Below are 24,917 nucleotides of genomic sequence, written 5' to 3' on the forward strand. Positions count from 1 at the left end.
TTTATTAGTGAAACTTCATGTGTGATAGAAAAAACTGCTCAGAAAATCTTTAGCTTTTGAAGAGATGACTAAAAGAGTACCATCATATGTTGTGCCCTTACAATGACTCTTTAAAGAGAGGATAGATGGCACAGATTAGACAAAGTAGGAAAATACAAATTGTACACCAGAATTTCATCTTAAGTGTTCTAAAAGTGCTTATTGTGTGTTCGATATTGAATTGGCACCATGATCTTGTTTCCTAACTATGCATTCAATTTTACATAATCCTTGTGCTTTAAATGAGTGGTGGCGAAGTTTGAATACAGTTTCAACAATTATTGCAGACAAAGATTAATAGAATCCCCTCCCCACTGGTTTTTAAGTCAGTATCATTATTACTGTTTGAACTTTGGTTGCTGGTTAAGACCACGTTGGTAAGCTCAAAAATAATAGGGTGATCCAGGAATAATTTGGAATTGTTGACTCTTTGGCATTTTGTTTTCAGGGGGAACTTTTCCAGAAGATTTTTCAATATTATTTACAATAAAACCCAAAAAAGGAATTCAGTCTTTCCTTTTATCTATATATAATGAGCATGGTATTCAGCAAATCGGTGTTGAGGTTGGGAGATCACCCGTTTTCCTATATGAAGACCACACTGGTAAACCTGCCCCGGAAGACTATCCCCTCTTTAGAACTGTCAACATTGCAGATGGAAAGTAAGTAACGTGATAATCCAATGTTTTAACTCTGTCGACAACAGTTCTTTCATTTGGTCATTCAACAAATATTTATAAAGTGTGATGCAGTTTTTCTAGGGAGTGGTGATGCAGAAATGAACAAAACAATAAAATACCTAATCTTACATAGTTTACAATCTGGGTAGACAAGCAGTGAATGATAAAAAATTACTAATAAATAGTTTATCGGATGGTGATAAGTGACAGGGAGAAATATAGCAATGAAGAGACTAGGGGATGATGGTGGGGGGTGCAGTTTAAAGGAGTGAGGTCAGGGATAGTCTTACTAAGAAGGTGACATGCAAAGGTGGTAGGGTGCATGCCACTGCTGATAATTAAAAAGATACTATTTCACACAAAGGAAAAACAAATGTACAGCCTCTGATTCTGGCTGTGATTGATTTGGCCTAAGCAACATCAAGGATGCCAGTGTGGTAGGAACAGTGAAACGTTGAGGATGGAGAAGCAGCGGGAGGGCAAATGGTGTAACACTTTGTGTTGTTGTTTAGTCATTAAGTCCTATCCGACTCTTTGGCAACCCCATGTAGCTGGCCAGGCTCCTCTGTCCATGGATTTCCCAGGCAGGAACACTGGAGTGGGTTGCCATTCCTCCTTTAGGGGATCTTTCTGACCCAGGGATGAAACCCACGTCTCCTGCATTGGCAGGATTCTTTACCACTGAGCCACCAGGGAAGCCCGTAATACATTGGATTATAGGTGATTGTAAACACTTTGGATTTTATTTGCGTGAATAGGAAGTCACTGTAGACGTTTTGAGCAAAAGAATGATCTGATTTGACTTCCTCAGGTGGAGCTAGCAGTAAAGAACCCACCTGCCAATGTTGGAGATATGAGACTTGGGTTCGATCCCTGAGTTGGAAAGAGCCCCTCGAGGAGGGCTGGCAACCCACTCCAGTATTCTTACCTAGAGAATTCCATGGACAGAGGAGCCTGGTGGGCTACAGTTCACAGGGATGCAAAGAGTTGGACACAACTAAAGCAACTTAGCATGCATGCATGCACCAATAACATTAATATTGACAATCATAGGAAGTTTTATATAATACTCAATATGTGCTGTATACTATTGTGAACACCTTATACATAGTTAACTTTAATTTTTCAAAACTCTTTGAAGAAAATAATATTAATAAACTCATTTTACAGATAAGGGAAGTGAGGTACTGGGAGTTTAAGTAACTTGCATTTGGAAAGTGGCAAAGGTGAGGTTTGAACTCAGGTAGTCAGACTGTCCAGTAACAGCCACTCTCTTAAGAAAATCATGCTGAATTCTGTATTGTGAACATTGTTGAATATTGTTTTGCTCCCTATCATTTAGGGAGCAACTAAAGACAAATAAATGTTTCTTAAATTTACTTGATATTTTATTGCTGAATTTAGGCTACTAAAAAGATTTATGACAAATATAACATTTGATTATAGACATAAGAAAGAAATAGCTGTCCAGATGGAAAAAAAAAATTCACACTCAGATTACCATTGTCAGAACCATGGAACTGCCTCTCAAACTCAGGAAAAAACGGGGCTTTCACAAGTAATTTACATCATTATCCTTAATATGAAAAATGATGATAATTCTATGAATGAAAATACATCAGAGTAAGAAATGTAGGGTATACTGTTTTAGATTGTTTTAGGTAGAGCAGTCCTCTTTGGCGTGGTTGCCTTGAGCAAAGACATTGGAAGCCAGGGAGTGAGCATGTGGGGTTATGGAGGAGGAGCATTCCTGGCAAAGTGAATATGTGAAAGGAACAAGAAAGAGGCAGAAGTGTGGCTGGAGTACTGCAAATCAGAAAGCAGAAATTTGGACATGAGATAGAAGAGAGGCAGGGTTAGGCAAAGTAAGGACTTCGGCTTTTACTGGGAGTATCAGGTTAGCTTTTAGCTAGAGAGAAACTTGATATGACTCATATTTTAAAATGGCCACTCTGGTTGCATCAGAGAGGGAGCAGGGTCCAGTTAGGAGTCTAGGAGAGAGACATGGTTACCTGGTCAAAATTGTGAGATTTGAATCCTGAATATCCTGTGAATACAGGATTGACAGATTTCCTGATGATATGAATGTGTAGTATGACAGAAAGAGGATAATTAAGAATGTTTCAAAAATTTAAGGTTAATTTAGTATTTTGAACATTGTATGTGACACCATGATTATAACATATTTTTATCAGTCCTTAAACTAATTCAACAAAATTCAAGTCTAGAGTCCTAATCAACTTTCAACAACTGAAAGAAATCATTTTTATTTTATGTTAACGAAAAGCACATGCCTGCAGTAGTGGAGAGGGTTTAATTGAAGACACAGGCTTCTTGGCAGAAACATGTGTAAATTTTACTCTCACAGTATTAAGTGCCTTCTAATATAAATCTTTGTGCAATTCAAACCAAGCAGATGCCTATGCTAGTTGGAATAGCTATGGAAAGACCAAAGATTAAGTGTATATGGAAATATACTTGATCCTCATCAGTAGCCATGCCAAGTCACATGAAACAGATTTTTGAAAGGCTCCTGCAACTCTTTATTTTATGGATATAGTCATAGAAACTTCTGGAATATTAATTTAGCACTTTTCATTTGGAAAAATAAAAGAGTGGTTTGCAAAATCCAAGTGAGCTTCATTTAGTTGTTTATGTTAGCACAAGATACTGTTAATAAAGCCCACCATTTTACAATTTTGATTAGGGTATTTGTATTTCCAAAGGACTGTCCACATCTCCACCCCTACCCACCCCCCAGTGCCCCCCTCCGGCTCCACCACAAAGCCTGTCATCACTGCCCTGAATTTGCTGGAGCAGTAGCTTCAGAGTGAATTGAGACTCTCACTCCACACATGCATTGACTATGCTTCCTTTCAGTGTTCCTACTTCCTGCCAACTCTGGAAAGGAGAAATATTGTGTCTCAGTCTTGGATCCTGCCCACAGTAGTGAAATATAACTGTCTTGAAATTAAAGTGGAAAAAGAAAACGAAAGCACTTGAAATAAATGCGAATAAAGACAGAGAAGCACATTGTGTCTTACAATTAAATGTTCAATCGCTCCAGATGGAGCATTCATTCAATTAGTAGACATACCCTTTTAGAGCTTATCTTAGGGGATCTCTCAAGTAGAGTTCTTTTAAGTGAAATTCCACATTGGAAGAAAGCATTTACCTACATAGAAACTGTTACTTAGCCCATATCCCACCCCTAATCTCTATCAAATACCCTCATCAGGACATGGTGAGATCTAGCTATTGTTTCAATACAAAGTGAAGCAGAGGATGGGCACTTCCTGATCAGTACAGACAGCCAATCCTGCTGTGCATTTTACACGGCTGTGGGACTTCTTGAGTACCTACCACTGCTCTGGATACTAAGTAGCCACTTGTTAACTGATTAATAAATAAGCCTACATTTGTATAATTTAAGATCACTTGTATAATTTAAAATGCATTGTACTTTCACATGAATAATGGTTTGACAACATCTTTGAAACTTACAGAATTATTTGGCTTTTTTAGGTGGCACCGGGTAGCAATCAGCGTGGAGAAGAACACTGTGACAATGATTGTTGATTGTAAGAAGAAAACTACAAAACCACTTGACAGAAGTGAGAAAGCAATTGTTGACACCAATGGAATTATGGTTTTCGGGACAAGGATTTTGGATGAAGAAGTTTTTGAGGTAAAATAAATTAAACTTTATTTTTGCTGAATATTATTAACTCAGAGGAGCGGAGTTAATAACAGCAACAATCCATATGTGCTATAAAGCAAAGTTGTAACCTTTAAACGGTGACCTACTTTCTTCCCCTATGTGTATAGCAATGATGTTTTCTGTTGTTCAGTAAGAGAATGAGTAGACAGTGGTGACTATAAAGCCTGGGAAACTTTAATAGAGATTGGTTAATTTAAACACTGGCATGCTATTCTCTTGGGAAAGGCAAATGGCTTTCCTCTGAGTACCTTGCATTGTTTTCTTTGGAGAAAAGAACATTTTCTTCACTTCCTTCTCTCAGAGATTAAGTTAATGAAATGTACAAGGCAGATATTTTGTGTGTGTGTGTGTATTTCCAAGGTAAAATAGAGATACTTCAGAAGACAAACTATATTTTTAAAAATCACTCTTTCAATGTGAAGGTCATGGTTAGAAGCTCCTTTCCAATTATAATTGGCCAACTATGATAATCACATTATTTATTTGAATCCTTCCATCATTGTATCTGGTAACTCCACTCCAGTATTCTTGCCTGGGGATTCCATGGAGAGGAGCCTGGCTGGCTCCATGGTCCATGGTATCGCAAAGAGTCAGACACCACTGAGCGACTAAACCACTGAGCGACTAACGCACACACATACATATACATTGGTTAGATTTCTTTTTCATACCATTTCATATCATTGAGACTTCTGTTTTTACCTGAACTTACTTATAGGTGAATGTCATTTAATTTTTATTTTTTATTCCCCCTACCCTAACACGTATGTAAAACCAGACTATATTCTACCTTCTTTCCCATATACTACACTCATACTTACTGAGGTCCAGTTTAGAGTTTTTAAAGTGTAGTTACAGACTATCACAGTAAGCTTCTTTTTTTTTTTTTTCAAAATAAATGATTGAACCTAATGTTACATATTAAAAAATATGTAATAAGCACCTCTATGTTTCATAGGTTGATTATAGTATCAACAATTAAAATATATAAAAATGATTCCCTAAAATATTTCCATGTGTCTTCAACCAAAATATACTAACCAAAATAACCAAAAGGCATCTAGTAAACTAACCAAAGACAGAGGTACTGGAAGCAAAATTTATCGTTATTTTCTCTGATTAAACATTAGCAATCTAATGCATAAACCATACTCTAAACCTTGAAGTAACTTCAGTTGTTTATCTGGAAAAAATTTTAATATGCAATATTTGAATTGCAATCTGCAAAGTTTTAAGAATTCAGCATTCAACAGATAAAAGCAAAACTAAAAATATTTTTTAAAGTATGACAAAATTAGTTTATATGAAAATGCCAAAATGAATATATGGACCCATAATTCAGATTATATACTTTTAGCATGGCAGAGTAAATGTAAGAATTGCTTTTGGAATGAGAAAAATCTGATTTTTGAATCCTAATACATAGCTTAACCATGTGTAATTAGTTTCTGTGTAATTAGTTTTTGTAAGTTTTAATTTCTTAGTCTTCAGATGAGAACAGTAATATAATCTCTCTGTTTTTAGTATTTTAAAAAATTGAATTTATTCATGTAAAGTGCTTGAAGTACTAGTACTAGAAAGATTGTGATTCTGTATATCTTTCTTCTTTTTGCTAAGAATATTTTTTTTTTCTTGAATGTACTTCTTTTAACTATCTTTGGCTGCTCTGGGTCTTCATTGATGTTCCTGGCTTTTCTCTAGTTGTTGTGAGCCAGGGCTACTCTTCACTGGGGTGTGCAGGCTTCTCATTGTGCTGGCTTCTCTTATTGCAAGGCACGGTCTCTAGGGCTTTCTCATGGGTTTCAGTAATTGCAGCCCATGGGCTCAATAGTTGTGGCTCATGGTCTCTGGAGCAGAACCTCAGTAGTGGTGATGGGCTCTGTTGTTCGTGACATGTGCAGTCCTCCCAGACTGGGGTTGAACTCATGTCCTCTGCATTGGACCCTCAGGGAAGTCGCCATGTCCCTTTAAACTGCATATGTTTTCCAAGGTTCATACTTAAAAAGATTGTATGCTAGTAGACATAGTTTTCCTATAGAACAGCATGATAAGATGGAAACAACTTTCATATTTATCCACCTTTCCCAGTTAGACATAGTTTTGTCAGAGTCTTTGAGACTTTTTTTTCCTATTTATTGAGGTATAGTTGAAGTACAATAATATAAAAATATCAAAAGTGTACTATTTAATCAGTTGTGACATATACATATATGTGTATACATATACGAGGATTCCCAGGTGGCTCAGTGGTAAAGAATCCACCTGCCAATGCAGATATTAGAGATGTGGGTTTAATACCTGGGTCAGGAAGATCCCATGGAGGAGGAAATGGCAAACCACTGCAGCATTCTTGCCTGGATAATCCCATGGACAGAGCAGTCTCTGGTGGGCTACAGTTCATAGTGTGGCAAAGAGTTGGATGTGACAGCAGACACACACACACACACATATATATATGTATATATATGAAATTATTGCATCATACCCAGAGAAATTTTCCTCCTGTATTTTTATAATCCATCCTTTCTCCATCCTAAATCCCAGGTGATCTCTAATTTATGTTTTATCACTACAGCTTATATGTTATGGAATTTTTATAAATGGAATTGTACTGTATGCATTCTCTTTAGTTTGGCTACTTGTAATTCAGCATACCATTTTTGAGTCTTATCCATGTTTTCTTATGTATCTTTATTTTGCTTTTTTTTCTGAGAAGTTTTCTACTGTGTGAATGAAACACAGTTTCTTAATCCATCTATTCTGCTATAAAGCATTTGGATTGTTTCTATACTTTGGCTACTGCATACAAAGCTCTTGTGAACAATCATGCCCATTTTGTGTGGGAATTTATTTTTATTTGTCTTAGTTAAGTACCTAGTAGTTGAGTGCTTGGGTTATTTGGTAGGTGCATGTTTTGTTGTTGTTGTTCAGTCACTAAGTTGTGTCCGACTCTTTGTGACCCTATGAACTGCAGCACAGCAGGTTTCCCTGTCCTTCACTATCTCCCATAGTTTGCTAAAACTCATGTCTTTGAGTAGGTGATATTCCAACCATCTCATCCTTTGTTGCCCCTTTCTTCTGCCCTCAATCTTTCCCAATATCAGGTTCCTTTCCAATGAATCAGCTCTTTGCATCAGGTGGCCAAAATATTGGAGTTACAGTTCAGTCCTTCCAGTGAATATACAGGGTTGATTTCCTTTAGAATTGACTGGTTTGATCTCCTTGCTATCCAAGGGACTCTCAGGAGTCTTCTCCAACACCACAATTCAGAAGTATCAACTCTTCAGCACTTAGTCTTCTTTATGGTCCAACACTCACATCCATACATGATTACTAGAAAAACCATAGCTTTGGCTACATGGACCCTTGTTGGCAAAGTGATAAGTCTGCTTTTTTAATATGCTGTCTAGGTTTGTGATAGCCATTCTTCCAAGGAGCAAGCATCTTTTAATTTCATGGCTGCAGTTACCATCCGCAGTGATTTTGAGCTCAAGAAAATAAAATCTGTCATTGAGCTCAAGAAAATAAAATCTGTCACTGTTTCCACTTTTTCCCCATCTATTTGCCATAAAGTGATGGGATTGGATGCTGTGATCTTACTTGATTAAATGTTGAGTTTAAGTCAACTTTTTCACTCTCCTCTTTCACCCTCATCCAGAGACTCTTTAGTTCATATTTGCTTCTGCCATAAGGTTGGTGTCATTTTCATATCTAAGGTTATTGATATTTCTCCCTGCATTCTTGATTCCAACTTGTAAGTCAGCCAGCCCAGCGTTTTGAATGATGTACTCTGCATTTAAGTTAAATAAGCAGAGTGACAATATGCAGCCTTGATGTACTCCTTTCCCAATTTGGAACCAGTTCATTGTTCCGTGTCCAGTTCTAACTGTTGCTTGTTGGCCTGCATACAGGTTTCACAGGAGACAGGTGAGGTTATCTGGTATTCTCATCTCTTTAAGAATATTCCAGTTTGTTGTGATCCACACAGTTAAAGGCTTTAGCGTAGTCAGTGAAGCAAAAGCAGATTTTTCTTGGAATTCCCTTTCTTTTTCTATGATCCAGTCAATGTTCACCATTTGATTCCTTTGTCTTTTCTAAAGCTAACTTGTACACATGTAAGTTCTTGGTTCGTGTACTGTTGAAGCCTAGCTCAAAGGATTTTGAGCATTACCTTGCTAGCATGTGAAATGAGCACAATTGTATGGTAGTTTGAACATTCTTTGGCATTGCCTTTCTTTGGGATTGGAATGAAAACTGACCTTTCCCAGTCCTGTGGCCACTGCTGGGCTTTTCAAATTTGCTGGCATATTGAGTGCAGCACATTCACAGCATCATCTTTTAGGATTTGAAATAGCTCAGCTAGAATTCCATCACCACCACTAGTTTTGTTCAAAGTAATTCTTCCTAAGTCCCACTTGACTTCACATTCCAGGATGTCTGGCTCTATGTGAGTGATCACACCCTCTTGGTTATCCAGGTCATTAAGCATTTTTTTGTTTGTTTGTTTTGTATAGTTCTGTGTATTCCTGCCACCTCTTAATATCTTCTGCTCTGTTAGTTCCATATTGTTTCTGTCCTTTATTGTGCCTATCTTTGCATGAAATCAAAGATAGGTATCTCTAATTTTCTTGAAGAGATCTCTAGTCTTTTCCATTTTTTTCTACTATTTTTCTCTATTTCTTTTTATTGTTCACTTAAAAAGGTGTACAATACATGTATAAATAGTATCTCATAAAGTAGCTTCATGCCCGAAAATTTCTCTGTGTTCCACCTATTCATCACTGCCTTTCCCCTCAACTCTGGCAACCACTAAGTTTTCACTAGTTTATTAGTTTTGCTTTTTCCAGAATGTCATATATTTGCAATTATACAGTTTTTAGTCTTTCCAGGTTGACTTCCTTCACTTAGTATTATACATTTGCTTTTCCTCCATGTCCTGCATGGCTTGATAGCTTATGTCATTTAAGTACTGAATAATATTCCATTGTTTGAATGTATCACAGTTTATTTATTCATTCATCTACTGAATGATTGGTTCCTAATTTTGATAACTATGAATAAATCTGTATAGACAACCGGGTTCTGGTTTTCATGTTGATATGATAACATGATAATATCATATTAACCTAAGATGTTGATAAGTTTTCAGCCTCTTAGGGTAAATACCAAGGAATGTAAATGGATCATATGGTGTGAGTATGCCTAGTTGTATAAGAAACTAATAAACTGTCTTCCAAAGAGACTGTGCTATCTTGCATTATCATCGCAATGAATGAAAATTCTTCCTTCACAGTTTTGGCACTATTTGGCTGTTATCCATTTTAATGTGTGTAGTAGTATTTCATTTTAATATGTATTTCCCTGATGACATGTTGAGCATCTTTTCATATATGCTTACTTGCCAGCTCTTTATCTTCTTTAGTGAGGTATCTGTTAAGGTCTTTTGCCCATTTTTCAACCAGGTTATTTTTGTCTCAATTGTTTTTTGGAGAATAATTCCTTATTAGATATGTCTTTTGCAGATACTTTCTCCTGGTTTGGCTTGTCTTCTCGTTTCCTTGACATTGTATTTTGTGGAGTGAACGTTTTTAATTTAATGAAGTCCAGCTTATCATTTTTTTTTTCATGCATCATGCTTTTGATGTGGTAGCTAAAGAGCCATTGACCTACCCAGTTGTCATCTAACCTTTCTTAATGTTCTCTTCTAGGAGTGTCATAGTTTTACATTTAGATAATGATATATTTTGAGTTAATTATTATACAGGGTGCAAGGTTTGTGTTTAGATTCACTTTTTGCATGTGGATTTATTGTTCTAGTACAATTTGTTGAAAATACTGTCTTTACTCCATTGTATTGCCTTTGTTTGCTCTTTTGTCAAAGATCACTTGACTATACTTATGTGGATTTACTTCAGGGCTCTCTATACAGTTTCATTGATCTATTTGTCTTTTCTATCACAAAAATCACATTGTCTTGATTACTGTAACTTTAGAGTAAGTCTTGAAGTCTGGGTGCCAGTTCCCCAACTTTGTTTTACTCCCTTAACATTGAGTTGGCTGTTCTAGGCCTTTTGCCTCTTGTTATAAATTTTAAAATCAGTTTGACGATATTCACAAAGTAATTTCCTGGGATTTTTAACTGGGAAAGTTGAAGTTGTAGATCAAGCTCAGACAACCTTACATCCTGGCAATAATGAGTCTTTCTATCTGTGAAAATGGAATATTTCTCAATTATTTAGTACTTTGATACATCATCAACATTTTGTAGCTTTTCTCATGTAGATCTTGTTCATATTTTGTTATGTTTTCAATTTCACTGGTTTTGACTCTCATTTTTACTATGTCTTTCTTTTACTTGCTTTGTAATTAAATTGCTCTTCCTCTTCTAGTTTTCCAAGGTGAACTCTTAGATGATTTGATTTTATATTTTTCTCCTTTTCTAGTATTTGCATTCAATGTTAAAAATTTCTCTATGAGAACTGCTTTTGCTGCATCCTACATATTTTGATGAGTTGTGTTTTATTTAGTTCAAAAATACTTTAAAATTTTCTGCGAGATAGCACCATTGACTCATTGTATTTGGAAATGTGTAGTTTGTTCTCCATTTTTAAAAAAACTTTACAGAAATCTTTCTGTTATTGATGTCTAGTTTAATTCTGTTCTAAGGGCTGATATTGTATAATTCTATAATGCTATTCTTCTAAGTTGTTTAGGTATGTTTTATGCCCCAGAAGGTGGTCTGTTTTTGTGAATATTCCATGCGAGAAGGATGTATAATCTGCTGTTTGATAAAATAGTGTATAGAAGTCAATTAAATCTACTTGACTGATAATGCTGTTGTGTTCAAATATGTCCTTACTAATTTTGTGCAGCTAGATCTCTCAATTTCTGGTAGAAGGTTATTAAACTTTCCAACAATGTTATTATAATAGATTACTCCATTTCTTCTTGCAGTTATATCACCTTTTGTTTTGTGCAGCTTGATGTTCTGATTTAGGCACATACACATCAAGAGCTATTGTTTCTTCTTGGACCATTGACTCCTTTATCAGTATAGAGTATCTCTCTCTATCTCTGATAACTTTCTTTGTTCTGAAGTCTTCTGTGTCTGAAATTAATATAGTTACTCTTGCTTTCTTTTGATTAGTGATAGTATAGTCTATCTTTTCCATTCCTATACTTTTAATCTATATGTGTCTATATTGAAAGTAGGTTTCTAGTAAACAATATATAATTGGGCCTTGTTTTTTGGTCCACTCTGTGTAGCATTTGAGGTTAATTCAGATTTCAGAACTCTATAGAAGATCCAAAATAATACTTGTTCAGGATATTGTTTGTCTTCCAATATGAGCAATTCCTTGTTAATGCATCACAGGATTATCTGCTGCCAACAGTTTACAATAATGTATCACACATTTTGTTTTGTCCCTTTTGAAAGTTTTATCTCTGATTTCTTGTTTTCTTTTCTTTTTTTTTTTTTTCCTTTAAGGCTTATCATTACTTTGTGGCATTTTATTAACTTCTCAAAAAAAAAAAAAAAAAAGCCATCTTTTATTGCATTCTTGTTCTCACTTCTATTACTCTGTTGTTTTGTAATTATCTAATAATGCATTTCTTTCTCATTAGACTGTAAATTTACTGAAAGCAGAATTTATATCCACTTAACTTAGAAAATGAATCAGTGGCATCAAACACAAACTCTGCACAGTGTTTGTATCCAATGAAGACTAGTAAATATATGAATGAATGTTATGCCTGCTAGTGATTAAGGCTTTGTTAGAACCACCTGTCTGGAAGGACAAAAAAAAAAAAAGTAGGAAGTCAAGAGATACTTGGAGTAACAGGCAAATTTGACCTTGGAGTACAAAATGAAACAGGGCAAAAGTTAACAGAGTTTTGCCAAGAGAACACACTGGTCATAGCAAACCACCTTCTTCCAACAACAAAAGAGACAACTCTACATATGGACATCACCAGATGGTCAATACTGAAATCAAATTGATTATATTCTTTGCAGCCAAAGATGGAAAAACTCTATACAGTCAGCAAAAACAAGACTGAGAGCTAATTGTGGCTAAGATCATGAACTCCTTATTGCCAAATTCATCCTTGAATTGAAGAAAGTAGGGAAAACCACTAGACCATTCAGGTATGATCTAGATCAAATCTCATATGATTATACAGTGGAAGTGACAAATAGATTCAAGGGGTTAGATCTGATACATGAAGTGCTTGAAGAACTATGGGCAGAGGTTCATGACGTTGTACAGGAGGCAGTGATTAAGACCATCCCCATGGAAAAGAAATGCAAAAAGGCAAAATGGTTGTCTGAGGAAGCCTTTCAAATAGTTGAGAAAAGAAGAGAAGCTAAAGGCAAAAGAAAAAAGGAAAGATATACCCATCTGAATGCAGAGTTTCAAAGAATAGCAAGGAGAGGTAAGGAACCTTTCCTCGGTGATCAATGCAAAGAAATAGAGGAAAACAGTAGAATGGGAAAACTAAAGATTTCTTCAAGAAAATTAGAGATACCAAGGGAATATTTCATGCAAAGTTGGGCCCAATAAAGGACAGAAACAGTATGGACCTAACAGAAGCAAAAAATATAAAGAAAAGGTGGCAAGAATACAAAGAAGAACTATGCAAAAAAGATCTTCATGACCCAGATAACCATGAGGGTGTGATCACTAACCTAGAGGCAGACATCCTGGAGTGCGAAGTCAAGTGGGCCTTAGGAAGCATGACTACAAGCAAAGCTAGTGGAGTTGATAGAATTCCAGCTGAGCTATTTCAAGTCCTAAAAGATGATACTGTTAAAATACTGTACTCAATATGCAAGCAAATTTGGAAAACTCATCAGTGGCCAGAGGACTGGAAAAGGTCAGCTTTCATTCCAATCCCAAAGAAAGGCAATGACAAAAAATGTTCAAATTATGGCACAGTTGCACTCATCTCACATGCTAGCAAAGTAATGCTCAAAACTCTCCAAGTTTGGCTTCAACAGTATGTGAACCAAGAACTTCCAGATTTTCAAGCTGGTTTTAGAAAAGGTAGAGGAGCCAGAGATCAAATTGCCAACATCCGTTGGATCATTGAAAAAGTTAAGAGTTCCAGAAAAACATCTACTTCTACTTTATTGACCACCCCAAAGCCTTTGACAGTGTGGATCACAACAAACTGGAAAATTTGTAAGGAGATGGGAATACCAGACCACTTTACCTGCCTCCTGAGAAATCTGTATGCAGATTAAGAAACCGCATTTAGAACTGGACATGGAACAATGGGTTGGTTCCAAATAGGAAAAGGAGTACATAAGGCTGTATATTGTCACCCTGCTTATTTAACTTATATGCCAAGTACATCATGGGAAATGCCAGGCTGGATGAAGCAGAAGCTGGAATTGAGATTGCTGGGGGAAATATCAATGTGCAGATATGCAGATGACACCACCCTTATGGCAGAAAGTGAAGAGGAACTGAAGAGCCTCTTGATGAAAGTGAAAGAGGAGAGTGAAAAAATTGGCTTAAAGTTCAACATTCAGAAAAATAAGATCATGGCATCTGGCCGCATCACTTCATGACAAATAGATGGGAAAACAGTGGAAACAGTGACAAACTTTATTTTCTTGGGCTCCAAAATCACTGCAGGTTGTGACTGCAGCCATGAAATTAAAAGATGCTTGTTCCTTGAAAGAAAAGCTATGACTAACCTAGATAGCATATTAAAAAGCAGAGACATTACTTTACCAACAAAGGTCTGTCTAGTCAAGGCTATGGTTTTTCCAGTAGTCATGTATGGATGTGAGAGTTGGAATATAAAGAAAGCTGAGAGCTGAAGAATTGATGCTTTTGAACTGTGGTGTTGGAGAAGACTCTTGAGAGTCCCTTGGACTGCAAGGAGATCCAGCTAGTCCATTCTAAGGGAAATCAGTGCTGAATATTCATTGGAAGGATTGATGCTGAAGCTGAAGTTCCAATACTTTGGCCACCTGATGCAAAGAACTGATTCATTTGAAAAGACCCTGATGCTGGGAAAGATTGAGGGAAGGAGGAAAAGGGGACGACTGAGGATGAGATTGTTGGATGGCATCACCGACTCGATGCATATTTAGTTTGAGCAAGCTTTGGGAGTTGTTTATGGACAGGGGAGCCTGGTGTGTTGTAGTCCGTGGGATCACAAAGAGTCGCACATGACTGAGTGACTGAACTGAACTGACTGACTGGGTGGAGAAGGATCTAAGAGAGGTATAGGATAGTACATGTCCTTTGAAAGTTAGGTGTATATTAAGTAGTTGACTATTCTCTGTTGAAGTAGAATAAATACTATTTAACAACATTGTGCTTAAATAACCTATATAGAAATACAAATAAATAGTTGTAATAAGATATAAATTCTGTCTCTAATAAAGATATAGAAATGTTCAAGGGAGAAAATAAGGTATGCAAAATAATGAAAAAAATAAAAGGATGTTTAAAGATGCGGGCACATGTGCAAAAGATGAAAGTTTGGAATGAGCTCAGCAGATCTGAGAATCCAGTTTGCTTTGGGGGATATTTAAGAGATGACTTAGTGAGATGTTTTAGGGCCTGTTTATAGAGTCCATTTTATACCACCCTGAGATAGTTAAACTTTAAATCATAGGCCATGAGAAGTTTCTTTAAGTAGAGGAATTAAATGTTGAGATTGTTTTTTTGCAAATTCCTTTTTTGTCAGTGAAGGAGTTAGTCTAGAATCAGAAGAACCTGGTTAGGAAAAAAACAAAACAAAACAAAAACTGATATGTTGAAACATTTAGTTCAAATAAAAGGTTACTTAGAAACAAGGTCATCACAGAAGAAATGGAGAGAAGGGTCTTGTTTCAGGATGCTAATGTGGGGTACAATTGACAGATTTTAGGACTGATTGGTAAGTGGGGTTAAGGGAGAGAGAAACTTAATGCTTTAGGCTTTACGTAAGGTAGCAAATGGGACTTCCCTGATGGCTCAGTGGATAAAGAATCCACCTGCAAAGCCAGGAGCCATAGGAGGAGGAAATGGCAACCCACTCCAGTATTCTTGCTGGGATAATCCCATGGATGGAGGAGCCTGGAGGGCTACAATCTGTGCAAAGTGTTGAATGAGCGCACATGACACACGACGTGCTTGTGTAGGCTAAGTTGCTTCAGTCCTGTCTGACTCTTTGAGACCCCATGGACGGTAGCCTGTTCCTCTTTTCATGGTATTCTCCAGGCAAGAACACTGGAATGGTTGCCATGCCCTTCTCTGGAGGATCTTCTCAATCCAAGGATCAAATTCAAGTCTCATGTCTCCTGCTTTGGCAGGCATGCTCTTTACCACTAACGCCACCTGGGAAGGGTAGCAAATAGTCAGTGTTTCCTTAAACATGAAATGCTTGGAATTTTAGCTAAATTCAAAGGCCTCTAGTTCTCTTATTTTATGATTTATGAACTATGTGTTTTCAATGAAATTTTAAAAGGTGATAGGACTACCTTGAACCAAATAATCTTATCTTACCATCTTTCTATATACTTCCTGAGCTTTAGAGTAAAACTACAGTTAGTGCGAAATTATTATTAGCTCACCGACTAATAATAATTATTATTAGCTCACTGATGGCATCACCGACTCAATGGACATGAGACTGAGTAAGCTCTGGGAATTGGTGATGGACAGGGAAGTCTGGCGTGCTATAGTCCATGGGGTCGCAAAGAGTTGAATGCTACTGAGCAACTGAACTGAAGTGAACAATCAGTGTGAAATTATTATTAACTCAAAGAAGTAGAATAACAATGTGATAAATTATTCACATTATTTTATTTTATTTTTTAGGAACTAGATTTTAAAGGCATGACCTAGTTCATTACAATATGACTATATAAAGTTTTTAGAAGACTGGCAGATATACAGTAAGTGCTAGTGGAATATTATTTAATATTATAACAATTAGAGTTATCTATTTTTAATAATTACAGGAAATTATAATTTTTATAATTATATGCATATATATTTATATTTATATCCAGTTGACAAATAGCATCACAATTATTACTGTATGAGAAACTAAAATCACCAAAGAAGCTAAGGCCTAAGTTCTTATTCCAATTTTTCCCTCTTGCTTCTACCTAAGATATGTTAGAAATTAAATTCCAGTACCTCAAGAAAAAGGTCCATACATACAGTATGGAAAATAAAAGTGCAGAAGCCTTTTGATTGATTTCTCTTTCTCTCTGCCTTTCTGTTAGTCTGTTCTCTAAGCATCAAGCCTAAACTAGTAGGTCTATTCCTGTCAAGTAGCATTTGGCTGAAAGAATGAATGAGTCAGCAAAGCATGTCACTTCCTTGTTTATAATTGTTCAGTGGCTTTTCATATCATTTAGAGTATGTTGAAGTTCTGTAGGCTCCTAAGTGATTCATTCACACCTTTTGCCCTTTTTCTCTGACTTCATCAATGGCTCCTTGCTCCCTCTGATCCATAGGGCATAACTTCTGAACACATCAACCATGTTCCAGCCTTAGGGTCTAAGCATCTTCTCATCTTCTTGCCTGAGAGGCTTTCCCTTAGATATCTCTATGCATTTCTTACTTTCTTAGTTCCTCATTGTCTCAGTCTCAACAACCCCTTAGCAAAATCTTTCATGATCATACTTTATAATACAGCACTCTGCCTTCGGAGTCTGGCGGGCGAGTCCATGGGGTCACAAAGAGCTGGACTTGACAGCGACTGAACAGCAACAACAAGCTTCTAAATCTTTCTCCTAGCTGCTTTGTATTCTTTCCAGCACCTATTACTTTCTGATACTATGTTTTATTTTCTCTTTCCTTCTGTGGAATGTAGGGCTTCCCTCATAGCTCAGTTGGTAAAGAATCTGCCTGCAATGCAGGAGACCCTCCTTTGATTCCTTGGTCGTGAACATCCACTGGAGAAGGGATAGGTCACCCACTCCACTTTTCTTGGGCTTCCCTTGTGGCTCAGCTGGTAAAGAATCTGACTGCAATGTGGAAGACCTAGGTTTGATCCCTGGGTTGGGAAGATCCCCTGGAGAAAGGGGAAGCTACCCACTCCAGAATTCTGGCCTGGAGAATTCCATGGACAGTCAATGGGGTCAAAAAGATTCAGACATGACTGAGGGACTTTCACTTCCTTCCTTCTCTGGAATGTAAGAGAGCAGAGGCTTTGCACTGTATCCATAATGTCTAGGAGAGTGCCTGAAAATATTTTTAAGTGGATGAAATAAATATGGTTTCTAGCACTTATTAATTCACTGAGTATAAATCATCTTGGCAAACAAGAAAGGAAGAGACCAGATTTGTTACATTTTTTCTAATTGTGTTTTCTTTTACTCTTTTATTATTATTTGTGGAATAATAATAAGAGTCACATCAATAGATGTCTTTTAGTAAGAATGTTTGTTATCTTATTTTCAATATATAAGATAAATATTTATTTTATACTTTTTGTGGTAGTGTTTTATATAACTTTAGGCACTTTCTGTAATACTTGGTAAATAGTTGTTGAATTAGTAGTGCATTCAAGTAACATAGGAATGCTACTCATTTTCTTACAACTGATTTCTTAAGCTTATTTTGAGACAGTGAAATATAAAGACTGGGTGGGTAGCAGTTCTGTCTGTGATTATGTGGGATTTCTTCATTTTTTCCTTTGAGTTATAGTGCAGATGCAATCTCTGATGCATTTTTCAGTTAAACTAAAATTCTAAGCATTTTGGCAGTCTTCCTTTCCACACAAAATAGTTGAGAAAGAATCATTAACTGTACAGAATGTTTGAAAAAAAAAAAAGAACAACTGTGATGAGAGCTAATGCCTTGGCAAATTCAGAAGTCTGAGTAACAGGAAGCATAGTTTTGCAATTAATCTTCTGATAATCTCTACTTTTTGAGAATGCTATGGCATGTTAAAGATTTAGTGTCAGTCTTATTCCTGGATATACAATATTAAACCTCTACCAGGATCCACTGTACTTTTCAGCAAAGATTTAATATCAAATATGAACAGAAGTTTTAGTGTCTAGGGAATATCTTGTGGAGACACTGTATAATTTTGTTAAGCTATTGCTTTTACAGTGTCACATGCTGGAGACTGCTTTGCTAAATGTGTTTTTCTTTCTCTTCTATTCTTTAAGTGTTCTATTCTTTAAGTCTTCTGAAACTCAAGCTTTTTTGGAGTATATTTATGGAAAGATTACAAAGGGATTCTCCAGCAACATTTCTTAAATTTTATGTGTTCATACAGTCCATAACCATGATTAGAAGTTTGAACTCAAAAGTGTATTCTCTTTTAACGGGCATCAAGTACTGTAGGAATTGAATCTAACATGTGTGTACACTTACACTTTAAAAATTGTTAAAATAGGCGTTAGCTTTTAAAGAATCTGTAGGAAATTTGAGACAAATAGCAGTATTCTTAGTTTACAGTTGTTAAAATTGAATCTTGTAATGGTGAATAAATTAATTGCCTGGGTATCTATTTATTGAACCACTTGCAATGCAGGAGACCTGGGTTTGATCCCTGGGTTGGGCAGATCCCCTGGAGAAGGGAAAGGCTACTCTGTAGTAGTATTCTGGCCTGGAGAATTCCATGGACTGTATACTATACATGGTCACAAAGAGTTGGACCTGACGGAGCGACTTTCACTTTCGCTATTTATCAAACAAACATTTATTAATATGAATATGTGCAGGCCTATTCCATGAATTTGTGGAAACCTGGGAGAATGAAACAGACAGGTCCTTGCTCTCATGATGTTTATATTCCAGTGAGTTTAGCAGAACAATATAGTTTGGCTTATTAAGAAGAGGAGCTCCTGGGAGTTCCCTGGTGGCCTAGTGGCTAAGATTCTGAGCTTCCATTGCCATGACCCAAGAGTTCAATCCCTGGTTGGGGAAATGAGATCTCACAAGCTGCACAGTGCCTTCCCAGCCCTTAAACACAGTATATGCATAAAAGGAAGCTACCTATTGTTATTTTAGGGCCTTTAAAGACGTAGTCTTTGTTTAACATCTCATAGTCCCTGTGAGTTCACTGTGGTTCCAGCAGGAAACTGAATTTCTACTTAGGTGATTTAGGAGGTGTGAACAAGGAAGGAGAGTGAGCTGGTGAGCATTGCCTTTCCCATTTTCCATGATAAATAGCAGTACAGTGAGAGCTAGAGCCCTGCTCAAGTGCTTTCTGGCAGTGGCAGTAGCCGTCAGGGTACCGGACGGCAGTGTCAGGCAGGAAAGTGTCTGGTGAACCTACTTTACCCCCTATTCCCACCTTCCGAACTCCTAACTCCTGGTGGTCACTTCCATGGTGTGTACTGGAAACCACCTGCAAGTCAGTCTGATGATGTGAGCTGTGGGGTCAGACTCTTCAGGCACAGGCGGAGAGAGAGCAGCATGAATGATTAGGATTTGAGAGCCAACAAAGAATACTAAGTACCTTTATATTTAAAAGAAAAATTAGACACTTTCTCATGATCTCATTTATGACAGGTCCTTCTAGATCATTCCTCTGATTTTCCCAGATGAAAGTTGTCTCATCCCCCAACCCCTGCTGGCCCAATTTATTTTTTCATAATTGGTTTAGTCCCTAAGTCGTGTCCAACTCTGGTGACCCCATGGACTGTAGCCCACCAGGTTCCTTTGTCTATGGGATTCTCCAGGCAAGCATATTGCAGTCAGTTGCCATTTCCTTCTCCAGGGGATCTTCTGGACCCAGGAATCGAACCTGGGTCACCTGCCTTGGAGGTGAATTCCTGCACTGAAGGTAGGTTCTTTACCAACTGAGCTACAAGGGAAGCCCCCTTTTCATAATTGGAATTCAGTAAATGCTTAAGAAATATATCTAAGTAATTTCCCTTCCCAGGTCATACCCTCCGAGGTGGCACAGTGGTAAAGAATCTGTCTGTCAATGCAGGAAATGCAGGGGACGTGGGTTTAATCTCTGGGTCAGGGAAGGTTCCCTGGAGTAGGAAATGGCAACCCCCTCTAGTATTCTTGCCTGGAAAATTCCCATGGACAGAGGAGAGAGGGGCTTGGTGGACTGCAGTTCATGGGGTTACAAAGAGTCTCTGAGAGTAGGATCTTGGTCTGATTTTCCTTTTTACTTCTCTCTTGCCTGTCTATAGTGTCATCATGTTACTTTTCCTGAATAAATGTGTTGATTAAATGGGTAGATGGCTGATTGGTAGATAACCAGGGTGAAGGATTCTGAAAGTTATCTGGCTGTCAAATTTCTGTGTAAGTTACCACTAAAAGTTATAGAAGAAATACATTTATTATCTGACTTATAATGTATCTGTGCCTATTAAAAAATTGTGTGTTATTTGTGCCTTTTTCTTTAAAGAAAAGAGTTTGTCTGAGGAGGGAGAAGACTTAAATTTGTCTTCAAATTGTAGGGCATGAAGTACCTCCTTAAATTAGGAATGCTGTGTAACAGGTTTGCTTTTTCCTTCAAGAGAACCATGTAGTTCTTTCCAAGAACTCCCATTTCTATAGGGAATTCTGGCTTTCACCTTTGAGAGCATGACCCCCATCTTTGATTCTTCAGTAGATATATGTATAGTTTGACTATACTCTGTAGTGAGCAAATAAGTTTTCACAATATTACTGAAAAAAATGCTTTTTAAAATTAAAAGAGTAAAAGGTATATCAATTAGTTATGTGTGTGTGTGTGTGTGTATATATATATATATATATATACACTTTATAAATATATATATATATGTGTATATATATATATATACACTTTAAAAATCCTCTTAGGCTTATATATTTCATAAAAAGGCCAATTTTGATTTGATAAAACTTCAATTCACTTAAGAAATATACATTTATAATAATAGAGCAGTGCAACAGAGTAGGAAAAGAAAGTATTCTTATATGTTATTTATGGGACCTGTTACTTTTGCGACACTGTCATTGCATGCAGAACTATTACTAGAATAATAAATGTATCAAGATGCTACTACCAATGATTTCTTTTCATCCTTTTTCTCTAGAGTTAAAATTAGGCAATAAAAATTATGCTAAACTGATAATAAAAAAATGATAGACAATACCTAGTTTATTTGTTTCGGTTAAAAGAGTAAATGTGCCAGTTCAACTGTTGAACTCTTTATGAAATGATTAAAACAGTCTACCATTTCTTTCCATATTCAAAAGGTGATAATTACTTTAAAATAAATTCAAAATTTACTGCCAAGTCAAAGGCCACGAAATGTAAAGTAAATTTCAAATTCTACAGTTAACTTTGTGTGACAGCTAGTGAAAGTCATACCTACTTGCAAATCCATATTTGACCTTTATGCTGATATTACTAATATGAATTTGTTCTTTGAGTCTGTACTAAAATACAACTTAAAAATATTAAATGATGCATAATGTTTTCTTTCATACAAATAATATTTTTCTCAAGTTAATTTTTAAAGGTAAAGTCTCAAATGATTTCCATTTTGTTTTTAAATCCTCTGTTTAGGTTTTTTAATGTTATCTTTAGTTACATTATTTGAACAATAGATGTTTGTAAAAAGTATCAGATGACTCTATTTTGGGAGGAAGATCAAGTTCTGATTATACATATTTAAAATATTCATATTTAATGAACATTTGAAATGAATAATTTTTTGTAATCTAAGGATTATCTCTTTTTTAAGAATTGTAATTTAATTTTGCATATGTTTTCTTAATTCAAGAAAGTATGTTGTTTTACTCTTCATTTATATTAACATGGATAAATAAAATTAGGTATAGAATACAAAAATATATTTTTCTGATTTTATAGATGTATATTTTATAGTATATAAAAATAATAAAACTTTTTTCTATTATTTTTTTCTTTTCACTGTTGACATGAAGTAGAATTAGGATGTAATTTCATTTAGATGAGATGGCTGGATGGCATAACTGATGGCAATGGACATGAACTTGGGCAAACTGGGAGACGGTGAGGGACGTGGAGGCCTGGCATGCTTCAGTCCATGGGTTCCCAAAGAGTTGGACATGACTGGGTGACTGAACAACAGTGATACAACCAGGAGTTGTTTTATCTTTTTAACTAGTGTAATGAAAGTGTATTTTAAAAAATCATATAAGTGGATATTTAAACTCTAGCATGTATGTATGCTAAATCACTTCAGTCATGTCCGACTCTTTGCGACCTTATGGGCTGTAGCCCACCAAGCTCCTCTATCCGTGGAATTCTTCAGGCAAGAATACTGGAGTGGGTTGCCATTTTCTTCCCCAGGGGATCTACCCAATCCTGGAATCGAACCTGCATCTCCTGCGTTGGCAAGGTGGGTTCTTTATCACTAGAGCCACCTGGGAAGCCAGTATAAATTCTAGCATAATTTAATTTGATAAAGTTGTTTAAATACCTGGTAAGTTTACTTAAAAGCTCAATGCTTTTAAATTCCTTTGCCAACTACTGAACAGCAAAGGCCTTTGCCATCTGCCTCTATAGCTGTTGACCTTCAACAACCCCTGAGGGAGTTCAGGGTGGAGTGAGGCACTCTGTGCTCCAGGGAATCCGGTGGGACAGGTCTTTAGACAGTTGGGTGTTTTTAGGAACAGATTTTATGATCTAATCCTTCCATCTCCTCATATCTAGAGAAGCACTAAATCCCTTCATGGTGACATCAGATCCTCATGACTGACAAAAAAACCTTTTGTAAAATGAGTGCTTCATGGTATTGAACTCCTTCTTCACCAAAACCTTATATATTGTCTTTCCCCCACTACCCCTTTGGAGCAGTCTCTCAGAGCTATCTGAGATGCTGCCTCCCAGGCTGCAGTCCTGATTTTGCCCCAGATAAAACTCAACACACACACACACACACACACACACACACACACAAACAACTCAATGCTTTCAAATTCTTTATTTATACTTGGAGACAATAATTTTTCTTTTTGTTTTCTTTTCTTTTTTTTTTTAATCATTCTTTACTTTCTGTTACCCCCAATGCCTCAGGGATATTTACACATGATGATACTGTCCAGGTGTGTTATAACCTGTGATTACCCTGAATTCTAGCTACTTGTCATATTGAATCAGTCAATACTTCCACAACACCTACTTAATACCAGTTCCTTGACATAGTTTGACATTACCCATATTATGAACAAAAATACTTGTTTTGAAGTGCTCTTCTTTATTCTGCTATAGATAATACTTGGAAGATATAAATATAAACAGCTAGTAATTATCAGTCTATATTCATTTCTAGGACTGCCACAACCATATTGGATTAGGGCCCAGCATAAAGATTTCATTTAATCCTAATTCTATCTTTATATGTCCTATCTCTAAATACAGTCAGATTCTGAGACTAAGAATTTAAACATGTGAATTCGGGGACACAAATCAGCCAGCCCATAACATTAAATCTAGGCAAGTTCATTTTGTCTTTAATTATCAGTGAAAAAAAATGGTAATAATTATTACAGAAGTATGTGCTGTCAGGTTAAAGGGAAAATTTCTTCAAATTGATTGACTGAATGTTGATTCTTACTGATGCTTATAGCTTAGTTTGGCCACAGTTACATAACCTGACAGTTGGCATGCAGAGGAGCACAATTCAAAAGTAAATAAAGGGAAGTTTCTTAAAAAGAAGACTGAACTTTTTCTAAAAGCAATCCTTAATTATCATTTTACTTTATACACTTAAAAGGTTGATCCTCCATCTTTCTCTTATGTTCTCTTATGTTTCTCAGTCAAACAAATGCCTTTGCCTTCCTACTCTTGCACATACCAGAAACTACAAAACTGCCTTTCATTACTCTCTAACTCACTTCCTCCTTCTCTCCTTGCATATCCCATCCCACTCATCATCAGTATCTGGTCAGTTCCCAAATTTCACACATGTTTTCTCTAATAAACTCTATTATCTTTTATTCCTAGATATCTTTTATATCTATATTTTATTCTATAGGGGCTTCCCCGGTGGCTCAGTTGATAAAGAATCTGCCTGTAATGCAGGAGACCTGGGTTTTATCTCTAGGTCAGAAGGATCCCCTGGAGAAGGAAATGCAACCCCCTCCAGTATTTTTGCCTGGGAAATCCCATGGACAGAGGCGCCTACTGGACTATAGTTCACGGGGTCGCAAGAGTGGGACACTACTTAGCAACTAAATCACCACCACCACCATCCTTTATTCCCTTCTTCCTATTGCTGCCTTAGTTTATTTTCTTAATGCTTAAGTGCAATGGATTTCTTATGGAGTCTTAGGCTTACAAACTGGCTGCTTTAAAATCATCCTCCCCCACGTTGTCATAGCAGTTTTGTTAAAATGCAGCATTGATCAGTTTACTCCATGGTTCAAAGTCTTTGAACAACACTCTGTAATGTTTAGATTTCAGTTCACACACAAAACCTTTCTTAAATCAGTTCCTTCCTTAGTTTTTTGTTTGCTTGTTTTGTTTTTCTTCTATCTTTATCTCTTTTATCCCTCAATCTTCACTACTCATTATCACCACATAGG

The 24,917-nt window shown here is 36.5% G+C and overlaps 1 protein-coding gene across 6 annotated transcripts in view; it reads left to right on the forward strand.

Annotated features, from left to right (window-relative positions):
- COL11A1 (collagen type XI alpha 1 chain) overlaps window positions 1-24,917 on the forward strand; it is a 210,379-nt gene that overhangs the window by 35,000 nt on the left and 150,462 nt on the right. For all 6 annotated transcript variants that reach the window (XM_043875927.1, XM_043875926.1, XM_043875928.1 and 3 more), the window contains exons 3-4: window positions 488-701; window positions 4,245-4,407. In XM_043875927.1, the coding sequence (XP_043731862.1) occupies window positions 488-701; window positions 4,245-4,407 (377 nt within the window). The remainder of the gene's footprint in view (window positions 1-487; window positions 702-4,244; window positions 4,408-24,917) is intronic.

The sequence above is a fragment of the Cervus elaphus genome, chromosome 20 (genome assembly GCF_910594005.1).
Source record: "Cervus elaphus chromosome 20, mCerEla1.1, whole genome shotgun sequence".
Lineage (NCBI taxonomy): Eukaryota > Metazoa > Chordata > Mammalia > Artiodactyla > Cervidae > Cervus > Cervus elaphus.